Source organism: Cyanistes caeruleus, chromosome 5 (genome assembly GCF_971803275.1).
Source record: "Cyanistes caeruleus chromosome 5, bCyaCae1.hap1.1, whole genome shotgun sequence".
NCBI classification, from domain to species: Eukaryota; Metazoa; Chordata; class Aves; order Passeriformes; family Paridae; genus Cyanistes; species Cyanistes caeruleus.
This window is the reverse complement of record NC_141705.1, coordinates 22,885,476-22,908,990: the sequence shown is the minus strand read 5'-3', so window position 1 is coordinate 22,908,990 and position 23,515 is coordinate 22,885,476. Positions and strand designations below refer to the sequence as shown.

General features: G+C 36.5%; 1 protein-coding gene across 2 annotated transcripts in view; it reads left to right on the top strand.

The window, feature by feature from the left end:
• RFC1 (replication factor C subunit 1) overlaps positions 1-23,515 on the top strand; it is a 32,961-nt gene that overhangs the window by 4,407 nt on the left and 5,039 nt on the right. For both annotated transcript variants that reach the window (XM_086888523.1, XM_086888524.1), the window contains exons 2-17: positions 153-281; positions 1,225-1,300; positions 2,392-2,511; positions 11,774-12,006; positions 12,749-12,823; positions 14,602-14,679; positions 15,005-15,095; positions 15,191-15,423; positions 16,499-16,606; positions 17,109-17,288; positions 17,605-17,709; positions 18,691-19,087; positions 20,003-20,112; positions 21,453-21,567; positions 21,989-22,077; positions 23,082-23,219. In XM_086888523.1, the coding sequence (XP_086744649.1) occupies positions 153-281; positions 1,225-1,300; positions 2,392-2,511; positions 11,774-12,006; positions 12,749-12,823; positions 14,602-14,679; positions 15,005-15,095; positions 15,191-15,423; positions 16,499-16,606; positions 17,109-17,288; positions 17,605-17,709; positions 18,691-19,087; positions 20,003-20,112; positions 21,453-21,567; positions 21,989-22,077; positions 23,082-23,219 (2,277 nt within the window). The remainder of the gene's footprint in view (positions 1-152; positions 282-1,224; positions 1,301-2,391; positions 2,512-11,773; positions 12,007-12,748; positions 12,824-14,601; positions 14,680-15,004; positions 15,096-15,190; positions 15,424-16,498; positions 16,607-17,108; positions 17,289-17,604; positions 17,710-18,690; positions 19,088-20,002; positions 20,113-21,452; positions 21,568-21,988; positions 22,078-23,081; positions 23,220-23,515) is intronic.

Sequence of the window (23,515 nt, the reverse complement as noted above, 5' to 3'; positions counted from 1 at the left end):
TTTAACTATCTGTTTTCTGAACTGTTAACAGAATTTCAAAATCAATAAATGTAATGGAACTGGTGAGAAGGTAACTTTAGTGCCTTGCTATTTTGTAGTGTGAAGAGCTCTCTGTATTTAAAAATTTATAAATCTCTTTTCCCTTTTACTAGGATATCCGGAAATTCTTTGGTGTTGTACCTCCTGCAAAGCGACAAGAACGTGAGACTGTGAAAAAGAGTGAAAAAATTAAAAATGGTGAAGGACCCTCAAATGGGAAGAAAAGGGAAAAGGAGACTAAGGTTAGTTTTGCTCTTCATATTTATGAAGTGCTTGGTTTCTCTGATGCTGGTTTGTTTGTGTATCTAGCATTTCTTAAAGTCATGGTTCTTTTCATATGCTAAAATAACAGACTATATGTCAGTTGTTTTTATAGGCATGGGAGGAACTGCCACTTAAAATTAACTTCTAGCAATAAAACTTTGTAGGTGGTGAAGAAAGTTGCTGATTTAAGAAATTTGGTTTGTTGGACAAAGTTAGGTAGAAGTCGTTACAGTTAGGTGCTAGTGTAGGAACAGTCTCATATATTTGAAGTTATTTTGACTATTTGCCATAGTTCTCTAAGTAGGTTTGCTAATGCAGTTTTTTAGTCTAATAAACCCAAGGTTTGTGCCCAGTAGATGCAGACATATCATAAAGGTGTCATGCTTACAAATGAGGTAAAAAAGTCTGTGGTGTAGTGCCTGCTGACCAGTATTTTTAACACCTGTGCAGGAAACATGAACATTGTGTTTATTGGGATCACTTCTCTAAACCTGCTGCAAAGACCAAATTCTTTAAAATGACAGATTAAAACTAAAACTAGATTGGGTTTTGGTTTCAGACTACTTTGTGTGTTAATCGTCTGAGCTGTATAAAAAGGAAAGCAATGGTTAAAGCTAGTTTTAAAATCATTTAAAGAGTGGAAGAATTTCTAATAAAATGGAATGTTTAATGTAAAACATAACAGTTTAGAAGTAAAATGCTACTTAAATAAGTATTCTGACTATGTAATTTCAATGTGAAAATTCTTCCTTATTTTTCCCCTTCCACGCAGAAATTAGCACAAGACCATTGGCAAATGTAATATTGGACAATTAGTAATTTCTGTTAGAATTTGTTTGAAACTCATAAATTTGAATGCATGACTGACTAAAAGCTGAGAGGATCTGTTTAATGGTTGAACTAATGGACTGTTATACTTAGGTGAATAATTCACCCAGTGAAGATGATTACAAACAAAAGCGGATGAAAAAGAAGAGAAGAATAATCTATGATTCAGGTAATGCTAATAGTTGTTTCTGAATATTCCTTTGTATTTTTTGCATCAGCATGCAATGTTCATTAGGTAAATTGTATATCTGAAAGTTTTTGTGGGTTGAGTTTATGAACAGTTCCTGTTCAGCAGTGAGGAATAGTAGGAATACAAAATTAATATATTGCTGCTACCTTTAAAGTACTGATATTGTTTGGATATTTGGCAAGTTCTAACCCTTTAGAAGTAGGAGAGAAAAAGAGAAATAGTGCTCTAAGCTCTCCAAGATGGAAAACCGTGTGGTTTTTTGGTGGTGGTGGTGTTGATGGTGGTTTTGTTTGTTTTGTTTTGTGCCAGGGTGCCAGTACTCAAGTCAGTTGACTATAGCCACTCTTTTTTTTTAGATATAGTTACAATATATTTGTATTTATCACAAAAAGCAGTAGACTAAGGTTAGTCCTCTTTAACACTTGTTAGTTGTCTCTGCTTCTTCAGTTTCTCCTGTCTATTCATGTGGATGGTGGGATCCATAATCCACAGTAGTGTAAATCTGTCATCTCAACAGCTTTTGGGACATGGAGAATGGCTGGTGATGTGAGTGGCAATTCACCAGTGTTATTCTGAAAAATCAGAGCACCACTTCTGTGAATTTATTTTGCTTTTGGAATAGGTTTCCACCTATTTGAACAGCCCAGCATAATACTATATTTTTTGTGGGTTTGGTGTTGGAGTTTTTTTAAAATTTTTTGAGTTTTTTTTGTTGGGGGTGTTTGGTTTTTTTGAAGTACATTGCTGTGGTATTTTTGAAGGTTACATTCATTTTTGGAAAGGTTGCTGTACAGATATAGCAGTTGCTGAAATAAATAACAAAATATTTATTGTATGTAAACAAAAAACACTGTCAAGACTGAGTTCTGACCAAATTTTTATTTAGTCATTTATATGGTGGGTGAAAAGGGAAGCTAAGCTCTGACCTTCCTACCATATGGTAGGAATATGGAGTCTTTTTCTCACTCAGCTGAATATATGTGAACATATGGTAACTGTTCTGTGATCTATTACTTAAAGCCTATGTGTATGTGGAGGAAATATACATTTATGTTGTGGTCAAAACACAGATTCAGAAGAGGAGGTGCAGTCAGTGAAAAAATCCAAGAAGTCACCTGAGAAAAAAGCAGCTACTTCAAAACTTGGTAAAGTTCTAAAGCAGGATCCTGTTGTTTATATTTCAGAGACAGGTAATGGAAGAAATATATTATTATATGTTCACTTGTGGTGGGGTGGGTTATGTTACAGTGGGATGGATTGTTTGACTGATAGACTCAAATGTGACCATAAAACCTAATACCGAGGAAGACAAATTATGTTCTCCTTAAACAAGCTAACCACAAACGCTTCAGAAGTTTAGCCTCAAGTACTGTAAAGTAAGGAGCAGGGTGAAAACTGAGGTGATGTTGAGTAGTGGCTTAGGTTGATTTAAATAGGCATGTAGTTTAGTGAGGTAATGCTTCCTTGCTTAAGAGAATTCTGTAGATTTAGGGGAGGAAGTTAAGGAAGTACTTTTCATATAGTTTAGCTGCTCACTAGCATACTTTGCAGCCAACAGTCATTTCAGGTTTGAAAACAGGGATTTTTATTTTACCTGATACATAACCTTCCATGTCCCATCTCTGTGTGATATGTTGGTGACTAAAAAGTTCCTGGGTTTTGTTTTGGACTTCTCAACACAAACATTTATTTTGTCAGTTGCTGCTGTGGTTGCCTGTACTTCTGCACCCCATCTGATTTGGGCTGAAGCTGTAACTTCTGTCTTCTTTATTAGCCACAGCATTTCCTGAAGAAACTGGGATTGAATTAACAAACTTGAATCCAAATCTGTTTTGATAAAACATGGTTTTTAAGTAATAGAATTTCAGTAGGGCTTCTTTGTAATCCCTCTTTGAGTTTTGTTATACTTTGCTTTGGAAGAGTGGACAATGTCCCTAGGTATGGTAGTGCGTTTTTTTTTGGTAAGTTTATTGCTGAACATAAACATTGCCTCCCTATAATACTACCATACATTTTTAAAACAAAAAGGATTTGTTTGCTGCAGTATTGTTCAGCTGTTTTTTTCTATACCTTTATTCCTTCTTGGGGTCTTTTCTGTCTCTAAAATACATTGTGCTTATTTTGCTTGTTCTGGGTAGTTGACCTAGCATATTGCTGTACCACATCAGGTATTCAAATGAGTTCAATTTTCCAAAATAACACGAACATTTAATTTGTCTTATTTATCCTTTAATCAAAGTTTTGTTTCCTTTGACAGTTTTTCCCTCAATTCTTTCCTAATTAAAAGGATCTTTAAAAGCACTTATCCTAGAGTAGGTAAATGATCAAATTTCTGGGTAATAAGCAGCATATATTTAGGTTTATTACACAATCCCAGGTGGTGTAATCAAGTTTTTCTGCATAGGGATACCATGGGAACACTACTCAAGGTTATTAGTGAAATCCCTGAAAACCATGGGCTCAAGGTTACTCTTATCAAGAGAGTCTTAAGTACACATAGGTTTGATTTAACAATGTATTTTAAAACAATGCCTTTATAACCTTGAGACATAATGTTTGAATTTTGTTTACATTTTGTTTCTATAAATTGTTTCTTCTGCCTGATGGAACTGTCAAGCTGAGTGCATTTAAGTGGATCAATACAGCAATTGGCTTCAGATAAATAAGCTTTGCAAGAATAGGAATATAGACATACAGATAAAAAAGGTCTTAACAATTTGTAGAAATTTGTCCTTTTTTTTACTGTTATGGAACTGAAAACTTCAACCAAGAATATGCTGCTTGGACTCACTCAAAAGTCAGAATCTCATTCTCAAGGGCTCTGTCCATAGCAGTGTTTGAAAGAGCCTTGTAGCATCAAGAAGGCAGTAGAAGTTTAGTAGCTGATTACCTCAACCTGTTTTTCTATTTAATTTGAAACTTTCTTTCTCTTGTTGCTTGAATTTCTTTTCAGCTGAAAAAGAATTTGAAATTATACTTCAATATTAAGTATTGAATAATATATTCAATACTTATATACCTATATATGTAAGTAAATACATATCTTATATATGAGATATATCTATGTGGGATACATCTTTCTCCAAAAGTGTTTGAGGAAATTAACCTTTTGATTTGTATAAGAGTAGATTGATCTGGATTATTGTGTTGCTTTGTTTCTTATTGTCTTGTGAACAAATTAATTTTTTAAAATACAAAAGAACAAAGCAAGAATAGTTGCTCTTTGTTTTTTATTGATACATTTAATCTAAATAAATATTTAGTTAAATAATAGCCAAAGATAAAACTAAGTTACTCTGCACAGTAACAAGGGAAAAAAAGAGCCTTTTTTTGTTGGTAGTATAGTCTTAGGGTATTGGGAAAAATCCAGATGTTCACTGTACTTGTTAAAATAATACTTGCTCTGTTTAATGAAGTATAGAACCTTGAACTTTGTAGATGACCTGTTAGCATGGTTCGTTGAACCTCATCTGGTTTCATCACAGGTGGTTATTTAGCAAGAATTTTGACCTCTCTTGAAGTGAATACTTAATCTTTCATATATATTGTGTAGTGGTAATCATGTATACGTAGCAATTGCCTTGATTACTTGAATATTTTTAAAAATAGAAAAGCTTTATTGTAGTGATAGCCTGAATTATTTATCAAGGTTGAAAAATTGACATGGTAGGAACTGAGGAGGTCTGTAGGTTACTGGAAGATTGTTCCTTAGCTTAGGAGACAGGACAAAAAGAATAGCTTGTGAAGATCCTTGTTGAATACAGACTCTTCTAATGTAGAGAATATTGGGGATGAGCAAACAAACGAACAACAAAACAAACCCAAACAACCTCAGACAAAAAATTAAGTGCTAATACTGGTGGGCAAAAAACAGTCCCCACATCAAAGCACAGGTTCAAATGAGCAGCAGGCTGTCAGTGAATAAATGTGTCTTTCACTGAAATATTTCATGGTGAAATAAAATACTGTCACTGGCACTTCCTGGGTAATACTCGTGTTCTACTTACTTATGGAAAATGCTATACTTAAGTGAAAATGTGAGGAGGAGATAAATAGTAGTCTGTGTACAGACTTTCCTCTCAAGTGTTTCATGAAAGGTCAGTTGAGAAGGTGTAGTTGAGCCTTAGGGGAGTTTTGAAATGCTTTTGAGGAATGAGAGTGGGTTCTGGCAGAAATCCTCAGAAGAAGCAGGGATGAGTGTTGTAGAGGAGAATGTAAAAGTTATTGAGGAGTGAGCCTGTTTAAAATTGACTTGGTGAAGTTTGGGAATACCAGCAGTACAACATAAGGGGATCATGTAATGGTAAATATGCTCTTGTTCTCAGTCTCTTAAGAGTTGAGAGGAGTGTTGTATGAACATACTGAATGTACGGTAGTAAACTCCCTGAGTAGGGGAGTAAGTGTAAACCAGACATGTGGATGAAGTAAAGTATAATCTTATTCTTATAGAAGTGATGTGTACAGAAACTAGGATAACAGCAATATTGAGATATAAATGTAGTTATGACTAAAAAAAGGATTAATTTATCAGAAGACATTAGAATTACTTGTCAGCCTGTATTTCAAACATGGCAGGACATGAAATAAAATTAATTTTAGTGTAGTCTCTGTAGCAGCTCTTTAGGCTGTAGCTGTGTTAGCTCAAGATGTTGCTGCTTTCCTCTGCCTGTTCCTATTCTCCATGCTGGAGACCTTTTTCCTCCTTTTCAGACTTCTTCACTGAGCTGCCGCAGTAACCAGTCTTAATGTGGTTAATCTGCTGGAGTAGTTCAAAATGTAAAAAGAGGATTTATGTCTGGATTTTTTTTTTCTACACAGATTGATTTTGTTTGAAAACAGAGCACTGTGTCCTGAGAGGCTAAGTAAGTTGAGCTGCCTGAGCTGCAGCTGGAAAAAATTAGCACATTTATACTTGCCTGGATTGCTTGAAGTTACTTTTTTTTTTCCAGTTTTGTAATTATTCATGTGACATTACTGAATATTCCTGTCACACAGGTAACTTCAGGCAATTAGACCAGAACATGAAATTTTGTTGTATGGTGGGATTCAGATCTGCTACTGTGAACTACTGTTGTAGAAAAGTAACCTTAAGTAACCTGCTTAAGTGAATGAAAGTTTCAGTAATAATAAGCTGGAATAAGTTAATGGACTTATCCTTTCTAATTGCTTGCTGAGGTAATACACACAGCTGTTTCTGTGCCAAGTGCAAGCGTTTCATTTGGAAGGAGTTGATATAATTGATGGGTTTGCAGGTTAAGATAATTTATTTTGTTATAAATATATTCACCCTTACGTATTTTAATGGTCCCAAAACTAAGCATACAGACTTGACTAACAGTTCAGTTTGGTATGTATTGAACCAAGGATTATCAAAGGCTATGTCGTTTGACACTCAAGTGTCTAACTCATGGTGGTTAATTGCATTTCAGTATTGTATCTCTAAACCTTTTTATCTCAAAGTGAAAAATAAAACAGAGGCAACTTTCTAAGGTTTCAGTTTTATAACTGAAAAATACAAAGGTAAATTTGTTTCGGGGTATAAAGGTGAAATGATTCAGGTAAGCTTTATATTTTTATAACAGCACAGAACCTTGACCTATCAATATAGGCCAAGTGTTAATAATTGTGGTTTAAAGTGCATGCTTGTATTACATCTAAAATCAGTTAGTTTTTTGAGAAATGGCATGAAAAATCTACAATGACATAATGACATATCTAAATTTTTAAATGTAGGTTGGAATTTGAAGAGCTTATTTAAATGAGGAAAAAGAAAAAATACACTTTGCTCATCACACATAGCATCTGTTCTTTAGAACGAATTACAGGAGTTGAGTTGGAATAGACTTGCTGGCTTTTTTGAGAAGTGGTTATCATAAAGATAGTCTTCTTGAAGAGTTACTTTAGGCAAAAAATGAGTACAGAACTCAATCCTGCCAAGTTTTGGGAGTGTTGAGTGCTGACCCATGCATAGGTAAAGTAAATAAAGTCAATACTAGGGCTGTAGACAAACCTTATTTTCTGCGCTCTCAGTTTAGCTTAGACAGCAATGCCTGTTGCTGGAGATCGCATGGTCTGTAGGACAGGAACTGTTTTAAGTACCTGTGCAGGTGTCATTGAAACTGAGAAATGTCCAGAGTACTATAATTTTTTGCAAGTAATGTAGATTTAATGATTTTAGGATATAGTTCTTTAGCTCCATACAGAAATCCTTAGGTAAGAGTCTACAAATGCCATTCAATTAATGCCATAGTAAGTATAAGTTATTTAAAATCTGTAGGTGCCCTGCCTGTATTTGGAGTTGGTTTTGTGACATCATAGTAAGAGGCTTTCTCTGCCTCAAATATTTTGTATCCTAAATATAATAGAAGCCAGGGAAATATATTCTCTAGAGACAAGCAACTGGACAGTACAGAAATAATAAATTAATAAAATACATTGTTCTGAAGGCCCTCCAAGGATCTGTCCTATGCTGCTTGTTGTCATTGTCCCTGCCTGCAATAGATTGCTTCCTTTTTAGATTGGCTGATTCCTGTACCCAAGCCTTTTAAAAGGATCTGAATTTATGTTTAAAACAGCCTAGAAAATTTTTGATCAGGTTCAGTTAGAGAACAGCCACAGATGTTGTTCCGTAATCAACAGGTGAAACTCTTTTGAGAAAGAATGAGGATAGCAGGGAAGAAGGGGAATAACAAACAGTTACAAATGACCTGCTGGCATTGGTTTATTAACGTAATTGTGCTACTGCTGGAATGGTGTATAAAATGAAAGCCAGCCAACTGTGCTTTAACGTCATGGAATAGCTCTTAAAACCCCCAGGATGACAGGTGTTTGTTGCTAGCTAAGTTTGTCCTCCTACATTGCCTGGCATAATAGATCCCTGCTTCATGTGTAGTGTTTGCATACAAAATAATTAAAAGCAATCTCCTGATTGTCACTGCCTGTGTGTTCTATTGATCACGTGATCAGCTTTCCCTTTGTCACATGTACTCGATTTCCAGAAGCCTCAACTAGAATGTACAGCCTTTACCTGTATCTGTAGTTCTAAGCAGATCCTGGAAAAAATAAAGACGTGTAAGTTCAGGATATTTTTCTGTTGTGTAGCACACCAAGACGGATCAATGTAAACAGGAAATACTGTTTTTGGAATAGTCATGTTCAGATGTAGGAAGGTTTTACAACAGAAAAGTCATGTAGTTGATGATGAAATTGATTCCTATTTCTCGGTGAAGTCCATGACCCCATGTAAGGCTATCTCAAGGTTTGCCCAGCAATTGCTATAAGAATGCAATTAATCTACAATTTTTACAAATTAAAACCCAAACTTTCACTTGTATTTTCTACAAATTATTGGTTTGCTTGTATGAATAAGAACACATCTTTATCCTTCTACAGGTCAGGTATTTAGAAACATTGGCCTGATTAGTGCAGCAGCAATATTATGACTCCTTTGGCATTTTCAGAGTTGTAAATAAAATTACCTTCATGCTTGTAAGGGGACTGGAAGTGTGCAGCTGATTAACTTTGCTGTTCGCTTCTGTGGCAGTAGGTGTGTGGGAGCAGTTTGTTTCAAGGAAAAGCGTTAAGGTTTTGCTGAAAAAGTTGTTGTTTATTGGTACTTGAAATAAGGGGAGTGCCTGGAGATCAGGTGAATTTGTGATGTGTTTATGAATTTCCTGAACCTGGGACGATACTGTAGCCTGAGATACAGTCTCCTGAAGCCTCTTTTGAAACCCGCTTAATAGAATCAGGATGGTTTTGTTTCCTAATGACAACTTACATGTTCTCATTCTCCCTTTTCTTTATTTACATTTGTTAATGACCCTTCATAAGTGAGTCTCTTGTCTATCTTCAGCCACTGCTTGCCGTCCATAAATGCTTCTAATCCTGTCATTTCTTAGAACAACATAATTAAAGCCAAGTTTTCATTATTGATAATATGTAGTACTGGCTTCATAAATTACTTGAGTCTATATCTTTTTTAATTAAAATCTAATTGTATTTACTTCTTTCTACTTAAGAGAAAGCAATATCCTGTTGGCTTTTGTGGCTGTTTATGGCTATAAGTGAATAATGAAAAATATCAATATTGCATACAGATCTTCTGATAACAATAATGATAAGTAAAAATTCTTTTTTAGCATTGGGCAGTCCTTAGTTTAAGAAAAGCTGGGACCAGGGGGGCAGAATAGGATTAGTGTAATCTTAAGACAAATAAATATAATTACATGTACATTAATGGCTGATTTACAGTAGTGGTATATTTTACTCCTGCAAATGTGGGTTTTTTTGGTTTTTTTTGGTTAAACTGAAAAATTTGAAAGAACCAAAAATATTCTTGAAGTTGTTTGAGATAAGCAATCTCCTATTCAGAGTTGAAACTGTTGTAAATTAGGAGTCTACAGCATCTAGTGACCAAATTCCCTGATAAGTCATAGTTTGTTAAATTGAGCTAAATGGCAGCAGGACATTTACTGCTGCATTGAGAAAATAAATTGTGTTGAGAATAGTAAGGTTTTTACCTTTGTGTAAAACCTGCTGCTGTCAGCTGAGGGCCTGGGATTGAATTTTCCTTCCATTTATTACATTGTGAATTGAGTTGGCTGAAATATCACTTTCTCCTGGATAAACTTTTATCTTTAGGCATTCTCATTTTAACTGCTGAACTAATCTACCCCCTTACCAGATGCATCTTTGTGTTAGTTTTTTCCCCTCTCTCTCCCAGCAATAGGCAGAATCCTGCTTGCTTCTCATTATATCCTGCCTAGCAAATGTTCAGTAGCAGCAAGTTCTGGCTGATGCCTAAAACACTCTAAAACACTGCCATCTGTTGAGAACAGGTGAAACAAAAACAATTGTTTCCCTCCATCTTTGTCTGGAGTACAACAAAAATAAGAGATGACAGACATATAACATCTTCTAAACTTAGGGAGGTGGTAAGAAAACAAATTTTTGTGTGAAAAGAAATATGGGGACTTAAATTAGGGGTTGCTGGAAAATGAACATGTTTTTGTGATAATGCTGTCAATTTGAGTTCTGTTAAAAAACAGATATTTGCAACAATCTGTGTTTATGGTATGTTGAGGTGAGTGTCTAAAACATCTGTATTTTGAGAAAAGTAAAACTAGATTTCAGTTAAAGGCATGCAAATAAAACTGCCTCTGTTTCTGTTCCTCTCAAGTCTTTCCTTTGTTTTTTTTAGTGTGTCTAATGTTAATTTGGGGGTTTTTCTCTCATTTTATTTGCTCACTTTGAATTTGTAGAAGAATTCACAAAGATGGTGTTTTTATCAGTAGTCAGAAGTTTGTCCACTGATGTTTGTCTTCTGCTGCTGTATTAATCTAGTCACATGACAATGATAAGTGAGGTTTTATATGCCTCAGTCAGAGGGTTTCATTTGTATAACTGTCCATAAGACTTCACAACATGACATAAAACTCTTTGAAGTTCTTAATATTCATTTTTTATTGATTGATTGACTGTATGTAGAGTTTGGGTTCAGAAGTTATAAATGGCCATCAAACACTTTCATTGCTGGGCAGACCACGTGCTGATTATTAGATAAGAGTCTGAAAAGGAGATATTAAAATTTTTTTCTGCATTCTGTGGGATAATTCTTAGTAAGACTGTGTATGCCACTTTTCCTCCTCCTTTCAAACTGAAGAATCCATTTTGTCTTGCAGACCTTGTCTGATTTCTGCATTCTGTGAAATTGTTGCATTTTTTTGAGTGACTGTACTGGAAGGAGAATGTGTTTAAGTGCAAAGATGTAGAGATCTTACAGAATTTCTAAAAGGGAAAAAGTGAAAAAATGGCATTGAAGTGTTTTTGCTAAAACATTCATAAACTATAAACAATACTTTAAAAATAACCCAAGGAAACTTACCCAAGAATTTTTTTTTTTTTTTTTTTTTTTTTGGTAAAGAAAATGTTCTGTTATTTTTTCTTGGTTTGTAATGAATGTAAGATGGAGAGATTCTTAAGAATACATGTCTACAAAGACTATATTAGCTGTTTTGTTGATGAATAATATAAAGTAATAAATGTGCCTTTGCATTTCACATAAAATGTGAAGGAAGAGGTGTGCTGTTCAATTTGACATTCATTAGTTAAGGAGAGAGTTATTGATCTGGATCTTCTGTTTATTGTTTTCCACATTTAAGAAGGGAAGGCATTCCTTGAACTTCTCTAATTGAGGCGTAATGTTAATACATTACACAAGTAACAAATGTGTTGTTATTTCAGTACTGAATCTGTTCAGACTCAAGTTATGCTATTAAAGTTGTTAAATACTATGTGTTGTGAAACTCGGCCTTTTTTTCAAAAAACTTCATGCCTGTAGCATTTTTTTAAGATCTGAGTTGATGTAATGTGCTAAAATAGTTCTCTTGGCAGTTCTGTTACTAGAACTTGAGTTCTGTGTACCAGAAGTGATGGAATTCTCTTTGTGTTTAGATGAGGATGATGATTTTGCCAATAAAAGAATTTCCCTGAAGCCGAAGGAGAATGGGATGTCAGCGACTGGTCGTCCAGGAACAAATACTGTGAAAAAAGAAGAGGTAAAACCACAAGCTAAAAGCAAACCCCTGTCTCCAGTGAAACAGACTCCCACCTCTGCACTTGATTTCTTTGGGACAAGGAGTGTCCAACGCTCAGAAAAGAAACTGGTGGCAAGTAAAAGGAAAGAGGTGAGTACTGATGATGTTCCTTTAGGCGGCTCGTGTGTCTGATGGCAGCTCCAAATGAGCAGCTTGACTACAAGGAACTACTTAACTGCTGCTCCTACCTCATGTTACTTAGTAATGATTGCTCACGTGGAAGTTGAGCTCTGATGATCCGTGTGTGCAGGTCAAGTCCTCAAATACAAGTTTGGTGTAGCATTTCCGTGTTTGATAGCACAAAGTTGAAGGCAGTATTTTCTTATTGCCCCTTCTCAGGTGACTTTTCTTGAATCCATTAAGTTTTCTTGAAATCCATTAAGTTTTCTGAGGTTAGTGAGTGGAAGGGATAGCTTATATTTGAGGGTGGAGGGCAGACAGGAGAGGGAGAAGATTGTTTTCCCAAGCTTCATGTCACACATGTTCATGGAATAGCAAATCACCAAGTAAAGTATAGAAGAACTTAAAAATTCCCAGTGTAGTTATTGATGTATTTTTCAAGTGGGCCAACTGGTTATAGCTTCAGAGGTGTTCAGTATTGTTTGAAGAGCTGAGACATTTATATTATAGCATGGTCTTGTTTTGAATAATAAAGTCCTTTGAAAATAGCCTTATTTAATAGTGTTTAGGTTTGAGAACTAGAAATTAATTTTGCATGTCTCATTCACAGTCCTTTTCTAGAAGCAGACAGAAGTAATCTATACATATTCAATTATTATAATTGACACAGTAATGGGGTAACTGAATAGTTGGTCTTTTTTCTTTAATACAGCCTTCACAGAGCAGTGACAGCACACTAGATGATGAGGCCATCGCTAGGCAACTGCAGCTTGAAGAAGACTCAGAGGTAAAAACTTTACAAATTTAATGCTCTATATCAAGAGCAGTTTGTTTAATTTAAAATTGTTTTTCCTTAAGAAATTAAGGTGGACTTTCCAGGCATGCTATAACTAAGTGTAATGAAATTCATCAATATGTGCAAGCTTGGTCACACAGTTATTTTTATAGGCATTATTTCAGCTGTGTAAATAGAATGTATCATTTAATCTATTTTTCTTCTATCCAGACTTTATCTGTGCAGCTGATGTGCTTCTGATAATCCTGCCTTTCACACAGAATTCACTTTCTGCTTCCTCATGTTTGGTAGTGTTTTGATGGTGCTATTTTTTTTTTTTTTCATTGTCTGGAGTGAAAAAATTAAAAGTCATTGCCATCCATGATCTGTTTTACTTGTCTTCTGAATTTTCTTATAGTTGAGAAAAATATGAATGACCCTTACATGTCTTAAGCTTTCCTATTTGAATCAGTACTAATATGAGGGGAAGGTACACTTACACATACTTACTTGCTTTTGTGGCAATTTGATTTCCTACATATATTTGCAATATTGAGTATTGTTTGAAATAAGTAGATTGTACAGACAAATCTGCACCTCTGAAGGTAAGGAGGAGAGTAAATGAATCCAGCTTTACCCTACTAGAAAGTTAAACAACCTGTCAGGAAAAATAAGATGATGTCTTTCATTTGAACTGATCTTATCTATAAGTCAGAGTTTCTGTGCATCAAAGTACTTTATATCAGGTGTATCCCTGCCTCAGTCTGCTTAGCATTTGGTGATCACTGCCCTTTCCCTTTCTCAATATACACAGGGAAGGTAGATTTCACATACAGACAATGCCTGTGGCATACTGGTTTTATAAAGTCATCTATTGGGATCTTGGAGCATAGCATGCTGGATTTCAATTATGCAAGTAATTTTGTTGTTCTCTTGTTGAAACAATGGCCAATATTTATTGGCAGTAGTGAACACCATGAATAGAAAAGGTTTTCCCCAAGGCACCATATTAGACAGGAAAAGTAACCAAAGGATCAGTTATCACTGGAGATGTCAAGTTCATGTTGTTAAGTGAAATAAAAATTAAACCAAACTGACTTTGGTGGGGTTTTTTTCAGCTAATAAATCACTTTCACAGATGTTGTGCACTATTTGTTCTTACTGGTTCTTCTATCAGATAAAGTCAGTTTTATGAGTATAAATAATAGAAAGGTAAAGTATATTTGCTTCCCTAAAGTAAACAGAACTCACACACACTAAGAGCAGAGCTAAGGGCAGTAGTTAAATTCTCTAAAACGGACAGATTATTTTTTTTTTTAATATATGTTGCTAGTAGTAAATGGAATCTCCATTCATTCTGGAGACATCATAACAATTTTTAACAGACATTGTTACTGCTTGTCTTTTGGGACTGCTTTTGATGAAGCCAAAAGGTTACATCTTGTTGCAGGGTGTTTGTTGTGAGGTGCTGCCTTCAAAGTTTGATTCTTTAAAAGAAAAGGGTATGCAACAATAAAAACTATGAACCAGAAACTCCTTTGAAAACAGCTTATGTAGGCATAATAATGTTTCTAGTGCAACAAATCAATTTTTCTCATCTAATCTCATTAGATTTAACTAGTCTTGCTTTCTGGGGAAACAACTAATTCTTCAGTGCCATTTCCAGAAATTTATTTGCCTGTGGTAGGACAGCCTTTTTCTAGCTATGTGCTCACTTAGAGTTTTTTAAAAATATACTAGAGTTAGAACTTGTTTGGCATTAGCTTAAAATTATTTTTTTTTCCTTTCAGCTGGAGAGACAGCTGCATGAAGATGAAGAATTTGCTAGAACTCTGGCCATGTTGGATGAAACACCGCAGAAGAAAAAGGTTGAATTCTTTTTAAACTTAAGCTTTTAGGAATTGCATTTTTGGAATTGCTCTTATTTAGACACTTTAGTTTTGAAACTTCCATACAAATGCATTAAAAACAGTAGAAAGTGTTTTCATGGAAATAGCATGCTCACTTGTTATACTTCCCTCCTGGCTTTTCCTTGCTCAGTAATGGGTGTCCTGCTAATCAGGCAGTGTGTGCTGGATGCCTGTGTTGGGATGGTATTTTAAGTTCTAGTCACAATTAAGTGAAGTGTGTTGCTGTGTCCCAGTGGTAGCTTGGGACACACATCCCTGACTTAGGCATTGTGTGTTTATTTAGGCTCGGAAAGATACAGAAGGAGAGCAAACAGTACTGAGCATCAACAGCAGCCCTAATACAACAGCAGCTGGATATAAGCAGTCAGAAAGAGGTAGGATACAGAACCTGAAAAGCATTGCACTAATTTATAATATTAATGAGATGCATTTTGATATATGAGCTCTTCTCCCTCTGCCTCCTTTCAAGTGAAAGTAACAGACTCAACTGGTGCAGCCAAGAATTACTCTGTAAAGCCGCAAGCTAAACCCGAACAGTTGAAAGGTTCTCATTTATCCCCACAATCATCTGATGGTAAAAAAGAAGTGATGGCTGAAAAGGAAAGAGGTGCTCAAAATTCACTATCAAGGGAGAAAGCGGCTTCGGGGAAAGAAGAGAAGACAACACCAAAGAAGGAGAAAGTTTCTCCCAAGAAGACTGAGGTAGGAGCTATCAAAATTAATTTAGATGTCTTGGTGGAGCTTGCAGGAAAATAGTTTTCGTGTATTGTGTCACCGTTGTAACTTGGTACTTTCAATCTCCTGGGCAGCTTTTAAAGATTTGAGTTCTGGTAAGACTGTAAGTTCCTTCCTTACAGCGATTGTAAAACTATGTGGAAAAAATTATCTGGCAAAGTGTAAATTAAACAGATGAAGGACCTGAGGTTCTTTCATGTCCATTAAAGTGTGTAGGTACACTGCAAAATCAGTTCTGTGCTTTCTCTTGTTTAACTTCTCTGGAGAACACAGAATGCAGGAATTCTGACATTTAGTGAGTGAAAACTTACTGATGGGAGTGAAAACTTATGGATCTTGAGGATCTGTTCTGTGGTTAGAATGACAGATGTCATTGTTTAGGGATTTACATTTCACTCTCTAGTCTCATATTTTTTCTTACTATTGATATGCTGTGTAGGAACAGAGTTTAGTTTTTTTTATTTGATTCGATAATTGTATTTGTTGAATACTGGCAGTTATTGGCAACGTTAAAATGTACTTTTAATCATACAGTATAAAGTACCATATAATTTTGACAATTAAATAACAACTGTAATTAGAATGGAGAGTCTGCACCTCCTTTTCAGATGAGTTTTTAACAGTTGTTTACTGATTAAGAAGCTTAAATGTCTCCAAGTCTACTTCATAGTATTTCTACTTTTATGTAAGTGTAGATCACAAATTAAATAGGATGTGAATTTAAAGTGACAATTTATGAGTTAAGTGAGCATGTACATGTGCAATTGATGAGTCTATAGAAACCTGACAATAAACAATGGGTATATATTTTTTAACTGTAGTGTTTTTGAAATATTTTTGAAAGGAACAAGAAAAAAGATCTCAACACAAGCTCCAAAATCAGAAAAAGCTTCAGTATTGCATGTTGATAGATTAAAAACAACTGTTAGAACTTGCTTTTCCTTTGGTGCGTGAAAATGTCTTAAACTGTGAAGCTTGTGTTTATTTTGCTGTTTTTATATGTGTAATATGTATATTAATTTTTCCCCCCCTCCTGACCCAGTCTATAAGTCCTGAGGACTCTGAAAAGAAGCGAAACAACTACCAAGCTTACCGAAGCTTCCTTAATCGTGAGGGTCCAAAAGCACTGGGTTCTAAAGAGATACCTCAGGTAAGTTTGGCTACAGGACTCCATATACAGAGTGTTTGGTAGACCTACTGCTGTAAGTGGTTTAATAAGCATCAACTTAACTGTTTAAAGACTGATATTTTTTTCCCAGTAGGAAGAATGTATTAGAAAAACCTAAATTGTAATATAAAGCAGTGGCTAAATGTAAGGAAGTCTACTAAAGAGTTTCTATTCAGAACTTGGTTTAGGAAGTCCTGATGATGAGAAGTAGTTTCTGGTCTTAAAGTTGAAGATTTCTGTCACTCATTTAACTGACATGCTACGCTTGAAGCACAAGTATAGTCAGGTAAACAATCTTTGAAGTGTTGTTGGTAGCTATTGCCCTTTGAACTTCTAGAATTATTTTCTAGCTAAGTATGCTAATCTTATTTGTAACGTTTCATAGGTTTCTTGACATGGTAGAGGGTCAAAATAGCATAGGGTTAAGAGCTGTTTGGCAGAGTTGTATCAGTAATGGCATTTTCTACAACGCTGTGGTTCTCAGGGAGCTGAAAACTGCTTGGAGGGTCTGACATTTGTAATTACGGGTGTTCTGGAGTGTATTGAGAGAGATGAGGCCAAGTCTCTGATTGAACGCTACGGAGGAAAAGTAACTGGCAATGTCAGCAAGAAGACAAATTACCTGGTGGTGGGGCGAGACTGCGGCCAGTCCAAATGTGAGAAGGTGAGTGTGTTCCTGTGCCTGGCCAAAGGCAAACTGAAACCAAATTGTTCCTCTCTTAAGTGGCAATTTCCAGTAGCCTTGCCAACAGGAAGCAGTACTAACAGTAAAGTGCATTTTTCAAATGAAAACTTGCCAAGTGGTTTAGGGCTTTGTTTTGTTTTCACTTTTGTGCATGCACACACACACACACACACACACACATATATAGAGACTTTTGTGTTCCTAGTCATAGTTTTTTACTGGAAAACACTTTGAAATGAATTATGTAAATCCTAATGTAACTTGGCTTCACATTTAATTCTTTATTTTGCTTCAGGCATCAACTTTAGGTACAAAAGTTATTGATGAGGATGGTCTGTTTGATCTTATTCGAACTATGCCAGGTAAAAAGTCCAAATATGAGCTGGCAGCTGAAGCAGAGGTATGTTTATTATAAACATAGGGGATTAGGGTGTTTTTTTTGCTTTGGTTTGTTTTTAATTGAAAGGAATTTGTCTTCTGTTCCAGTAATAGTAACACAATCATCAGTTTGACCTTCTAGGTTGAAAGTAAAAATTTTTTGTTTGTGCTTAAGACAAATGACTCTACTTGGGAGCTATTTTCCCACTCTGACATTATTCTGCTTTTTAGGTATTTGACAGAGCAGGTAATTACATCTCCTTAGGTGGTATGTGGTTGAAACAAGAAGAGTATTCATTAATTCTTTGGAACAAGTAATTGTGGCTGATACCACATGGTACCCAGACAGGCCCAGGAATATGTAAACTATGTGCATATGTAACAGATCTTGTCTTTATGTGGTACTTGAACTAAGAATATTAAGGGTGATTTTTTCAAGCAATACCAAAAAAAGAGGTAACAAGTCTTGTGCACATTTAAATTTAGGTTGTAGTGGCTGATAGAATGTTGTCAAAATCTCTGTTAGTGCTAACATGTGGTGCACTCAGTACAGACATGACTTACTTATGCAAAGGTACCATTAGTGTCCCAGGGAAAAGCAACTCTAAGCTTATTAGCTAATCACTTTTGCTCCCTTTGAATTGTTTTGGGTTGAACAACTTCTGAAACTGTTGTTTTGCAAGAGCTTCAGGGGTGTCTGACCCATTTGTTCCAACCTGAGTCATTAGTTTAGCATTGTAGGATGCCTCAGGTTTTGTGAATAAGGGGATGCTTTTGGAATGACCAGAACACTTCCTGCCTATTTTTTGTGGCTTGTACTGCAACCTAGTTGTGTTTAGCTGTGCTTTATTTCTCAGAGAGTATTTCTGTATCTGCTCTTGAAGTTTATTTAATCAATACATAAGTTTGGTCACTTTCTAAGCACTCCTGTAATTGTTTAAAAAAATATGCTGTTTATTTACTGTATTTTTTCTTTAATTTCTTTTATTTTTTTTTCCCTGAGGCAAAGAAAGGGGAGTCAAAACCCAAAAAGACACCGCAGAAAGCTGAAACTGGAAAAAGGAATTTTAGCCCCTTCAAAAGGGAAGCTGATAATAAAAAATACAAGTCTACTCCTGAAAAAGGAGATAGCTCCAGATTTGTCAAGAAAGAAACCACTGCTGTTCGAAAACTTGCGGACTTTAGACATAAGACTGTAGAGGAGAAAGGAGCCCCAAAACCTACGGGAAACTTGGTTTCTGAGGTTAATGAAGATGGCACAGAGAGATTGCTGTGGGTAGATAAATATAAGCCTGTATCTCTTAAGGCAATTATTGGACAGCAGGGTGAGCAAAGCTGTGCCAATAAACTTCTCCGATGGCTCAGAAATTGGCACAAGAGCACCTTTGAAGACGGACAAGGTGACTGGCCTGGTTAATTTTCTCTGTGTTCTTTCATGGTAATCGTGCTCCTTGGCTCCCTGGACCCAGTGAGGGCTGAGTGGTAGCAGAGCAACTCTAGAAATTGAAATAAGACTGCAATTGGATGTGCTTTTGGCAGCAATTGAGCCCAAGTTGTTTTTTTTTGGTGAAGCAGCTGTTCATTTACTACCCACTTCACCACCTCAGAAAAGAGCAGAAAAATTGTGTGTCAAAAGATTTTTTTCCCCAAGTCTTAGGTTTCATTTTTACAGAAAGCTCTAACCTAGCTGTGATGTGTCTAAAAGTGGCCTTGTGCTGAACCTATTGATTTCTTCCTCAGCAAGAGGGAATAGGTTAGGCACTGCCAACAGTGAAGATACAGGAGGTCTAAAGAGCTGCTGTCGTATGTAGGGATGAATTGTCAATGTCCTGGCTCTGGCAAGAAGTGCATGTGTCAAGTAGACATTTCATACCCATATAGACAGACAGGTTTTTCTGTGTTTAAAAGAGGGTTTAAGTTTTAGTTCAGCTGTAGTGGGTAGTGGGGTTTTTGTGTGTGGTGTGTTTGGGGTTTGGCTCAATTTGTTTGTGGTGGTGTGTGGGTTTGGTGATATTTTTGGTTCTTCATGCGTGTGATATGGTTGTGAGGAAATTGCTGAAATGGCTGTATTACATTAATAGCACTTGATATTTTTCAATTCAAAATCACTGCAAGTCATAAACTGTAAGCTGGTTTAAGCTGCTTTTCCCCAAGTGGTTGGGATGCAGCTGTATATGAATTTTTGGATGTTCCTATCAGGCCTTATATGAAGAAAAATTCCAATGATGCTTGATATCTTTAGGAGCATGCAGTTTGTTTTATAATTACATACCTAGGTAAAACCTGAATTTTGTTGTTTGTTTTTTTTTTTTTAGCAAAACCCAGTAAAACTGGAAGCAAAGATGATGGGACAGGCTTTAAAGCAGCATTACTTTCTGGTCCACCTGGAGTTGGTAAAACTACTACAGCTGCTTTGGTTTGTAAGGTGAGTTCTTAGTAATGGTGGTTCCCAGCACTTTTTTGTTACATATTAATTCTGTATCTGGATACAGTGTGCAGGTGGGTGTGCTCTGAATGACCAGGGTCTGCTCTCAGTCATATTGCACCTGCTCAGAACAGAGCTGTAGGTGAAAATATGTGGCTCTTTAGATACCTTTATCAGGTCTGAGGTGAGAAGGTACCAATGTATGTCTGCATTTCTTTCTGTTGCATTGAGAGGAAGCATATCACAGTATATGTTAAACAATTGGAATTTGTGAGCTTTCAGCACTACTTCTTCAAGTTGGAGAATATTTGCACTTAATTTAGTGTGAGTCAAATTCTGGCAAGCTTTTTGAAAGCCTAAGGTCGTTGTTTTTATATATCTAACAGATCTTTCCCAGATTTCTTCTAAATGCTACTTTAGGATGAGAGAAATTGACAGGGCTATGTGTCCATTTCTAAATCTGAATTTAAAAACTCTGTTGTATAGAGTAAGTCTTTATCCTTTTTCCTCCCTTCCCCCACTGCATGCCCGCATGCCTTTGAGCTTTGTGCTGACAAGTTGATGCCACACCTAGAACTAGGCCTTTAGAAAAGGTGAATGTGCTGTCTTGAGCTCATTTTTTTTTTTTTAAAACATGGTCTTTTCTGTTTCTGGTTTCTCACCTGGCTTGCTTTCAGCTGCCTTTCAGCATTTCTCTGCTCCACAGGAAATGCCAGTAGAACAGACCAAGGCTGTGTGTGCTCAGGGCTGTGTTCTGGCTGCCTCTGGCAGGAGAGTTTGCTGATAAAGGAGCAGCTGGGTTAAGTTGTGTCAGGACTGAAGTGTTAGTGCTGCTGGGGGAGTCATGTGCTTCCTATTGGTTAAATAGCTGAAAGCTTCTCTTTCCTGCAGCTTTCAGAGCCATGTGGTATGTTTCTTTGTTATGCAGCTGGAAATACCATGGAGCTTAGCCAGCCTTGGCTCATAGCTCTGTTTCTATCCCTGCTGGCAGTTGTGTTAATCTTCCAAAATTTAATGTGTCACTGACAATGCTTCCCCATCCCCCTCAAAAAAACAAAACAGAAGCCAACCAACCAAAAAAGAGTCAACAACCAACCCACAAAAACCCCAAAACAAACAAAAAACCCACAAACAGAAAAAACAATTCAAAAAACAACAACAATGAAACATCACAAAACCAAAACAAATATGATTTCATTTGGGCCTGTTTGTTCCATACATGGTTATAAATTTTTTTGAACTGCTAGAGATAAGAAATATAAGAGGAGAAAGTAATTAAAGCTGTATGATTTTTCACTGATCTATTTTCACACTTTTTATGTGGTTTGTGTTTGGACCAGGAACTGGGGTATAGCTACGTGGAGCTGAATGCCAGCGACACTCGCAGCAAGAACAGTCTAAAGGAAGTAGTTGCTGAATCGCTTAACAACACCAGCATCAAAGACTTCTGTTCTGGTGCGTCTGTTGTTTGAAAGAGATTTCTGTTTCATTAGGAGCCTGGTTAGAGGAAGGACAGAACTTCCTTATTGCACAACAATGATAGGAATTTACCTTGCTTGTCAGGTGGAGGAGCCCATCTCTAATGGGGATGTAGTAAGATGTTATATTCTTCAGTTTAGAATTAAATCCTGCAATTTGTAGAACAAGTTGTTCATCTGCACAAACTACTCAAGAACTGTGCAGTTGCTCTTCTGTTCAATGGGACTTCTTTCTAAGATGACATGGGGTTATAGTCTGGTCTGTGAACACAGATGTGATCAGGTGGCAGAGCCACCACCTCAATTGCCTAGGATGGGATTATCTTACTTAGCATTGGGTAAAACTCTGAGCAAGACTCTTATTCCCATCTCATTTTCTTATCCATGTTCATTTTCAGGTGCATCTTCATCAGTTAGCGGGAAACATGTATTGATCATGGATGAAGTGGATGGTATGGCAGGCAATGAAGACAGAGGAGGGATTCAGGTGAAGCCACTGTAGTTCCTAGCTAATGCCATTGCCAAGAGTGTGTGCCATATAGAGCACAAAATAGTCAAGCCACTCTACTGTCCTCAGCCCATGGTCCATAAACAAACTCCCTGCAGAGTAGAGTCTGATGTGTTTTAGAAGCCTGTCTTTGTGTAAGAATTGTGTGGTAGAGGAGGGGAAAAAAATACCTGTGTAGAAGAAGCCTGGAGTGATGAACTTGAGCGCGTACACTTTAGAACAGGTACATTTATCCTAAGGTCACGTCTCAAGGCAGTGGGGGGTTCTGGCTGGGACTGTTGCTCTTCTGCATAGGCAGTAACATTGAGTAACTAATGTGTGGCATTGACAGCAGCATCCTTTGTTCTCTTTAGTAGCTACGGTTTTAGCTTCTGAGGATTTCCTATAGCCACGTGCAGTTACTAGCACGTTACTTTGATGGTAAAGGGCATACTGATTTTTAGCTCAGATGCAGGTATTTCCCTTGCAGGAATGAAACTGAGTTGAATTTCACCTTCATTAGAGCTAGCAAAGTTTTTTCTGGGAAGCCTAAAAATTATGGAGCCTCTTGTAGCAGGGATGAGCTGATTTTTTCTGTTCTGCATTTTCATTCTTTGTGGCAGGGCGCAGCCAGAAAGCTGTGTGCTCCCTCTGGGTATAAGCCAGGTCAAACTGACCTTTGCAGAAATTAGTCTAATTCTGCAGGTGGACAGCTGTACTCTGGCTATTGGTCTTCATTGCTTCTTGAAGAGAGTTCCAAACATAATTGCTGGAAGTAGAGAGTAGACGTGGGTAGGCAGCAGCTGTCTTGCAGCTGAATAGAACAGCAAGTGGAAAACAGGTTTGCATTGTGTACAAATGTGATTGCAGCAGGAGGAGTGTTATGGACTTGGCACATGTCAAGGATCTGATTTAAGGCAGGGACTAATGCTACTTGGTATGACATTCTAATTGTTCTTATTATCCAGTTTAGCTGATGTAATTGTAGCGTGTTTAAATTACAGGAGTTGATAGGTTTGATCCGACACACGAAGATACCCATCATTTGCATGTGCAATGATCGCAACCATCCTAAAATGCGCTCCTTGGTCCACTACTGTTTGGATCTTCGTTTTCAAAGACCTCGTCTAGAACAGATCAAAGTAAGTAGGCTGTGGCTTTATTGACTGTACTGAATTACCATCAGTGACTTCAGTTTTCATGTGGCAGAGTTTATTCAGAATTGGATACACCACTTAATAGATCATCTCAGCAACCAACTGCTTTTCAGAATGAATTGTCTGAGTTTTTCTTCCCAAAGCCTTTTGGATTTTAGATGTTTGTCTTAAGAATATATCCAAAATGAGTTTTTATAAACGAACATGCTCTTTTTTACACCAATGGTAAATGATGGTTTTTGTTTGAGAGAATATTTGAGCTATATGTGCTTTAAAAATTC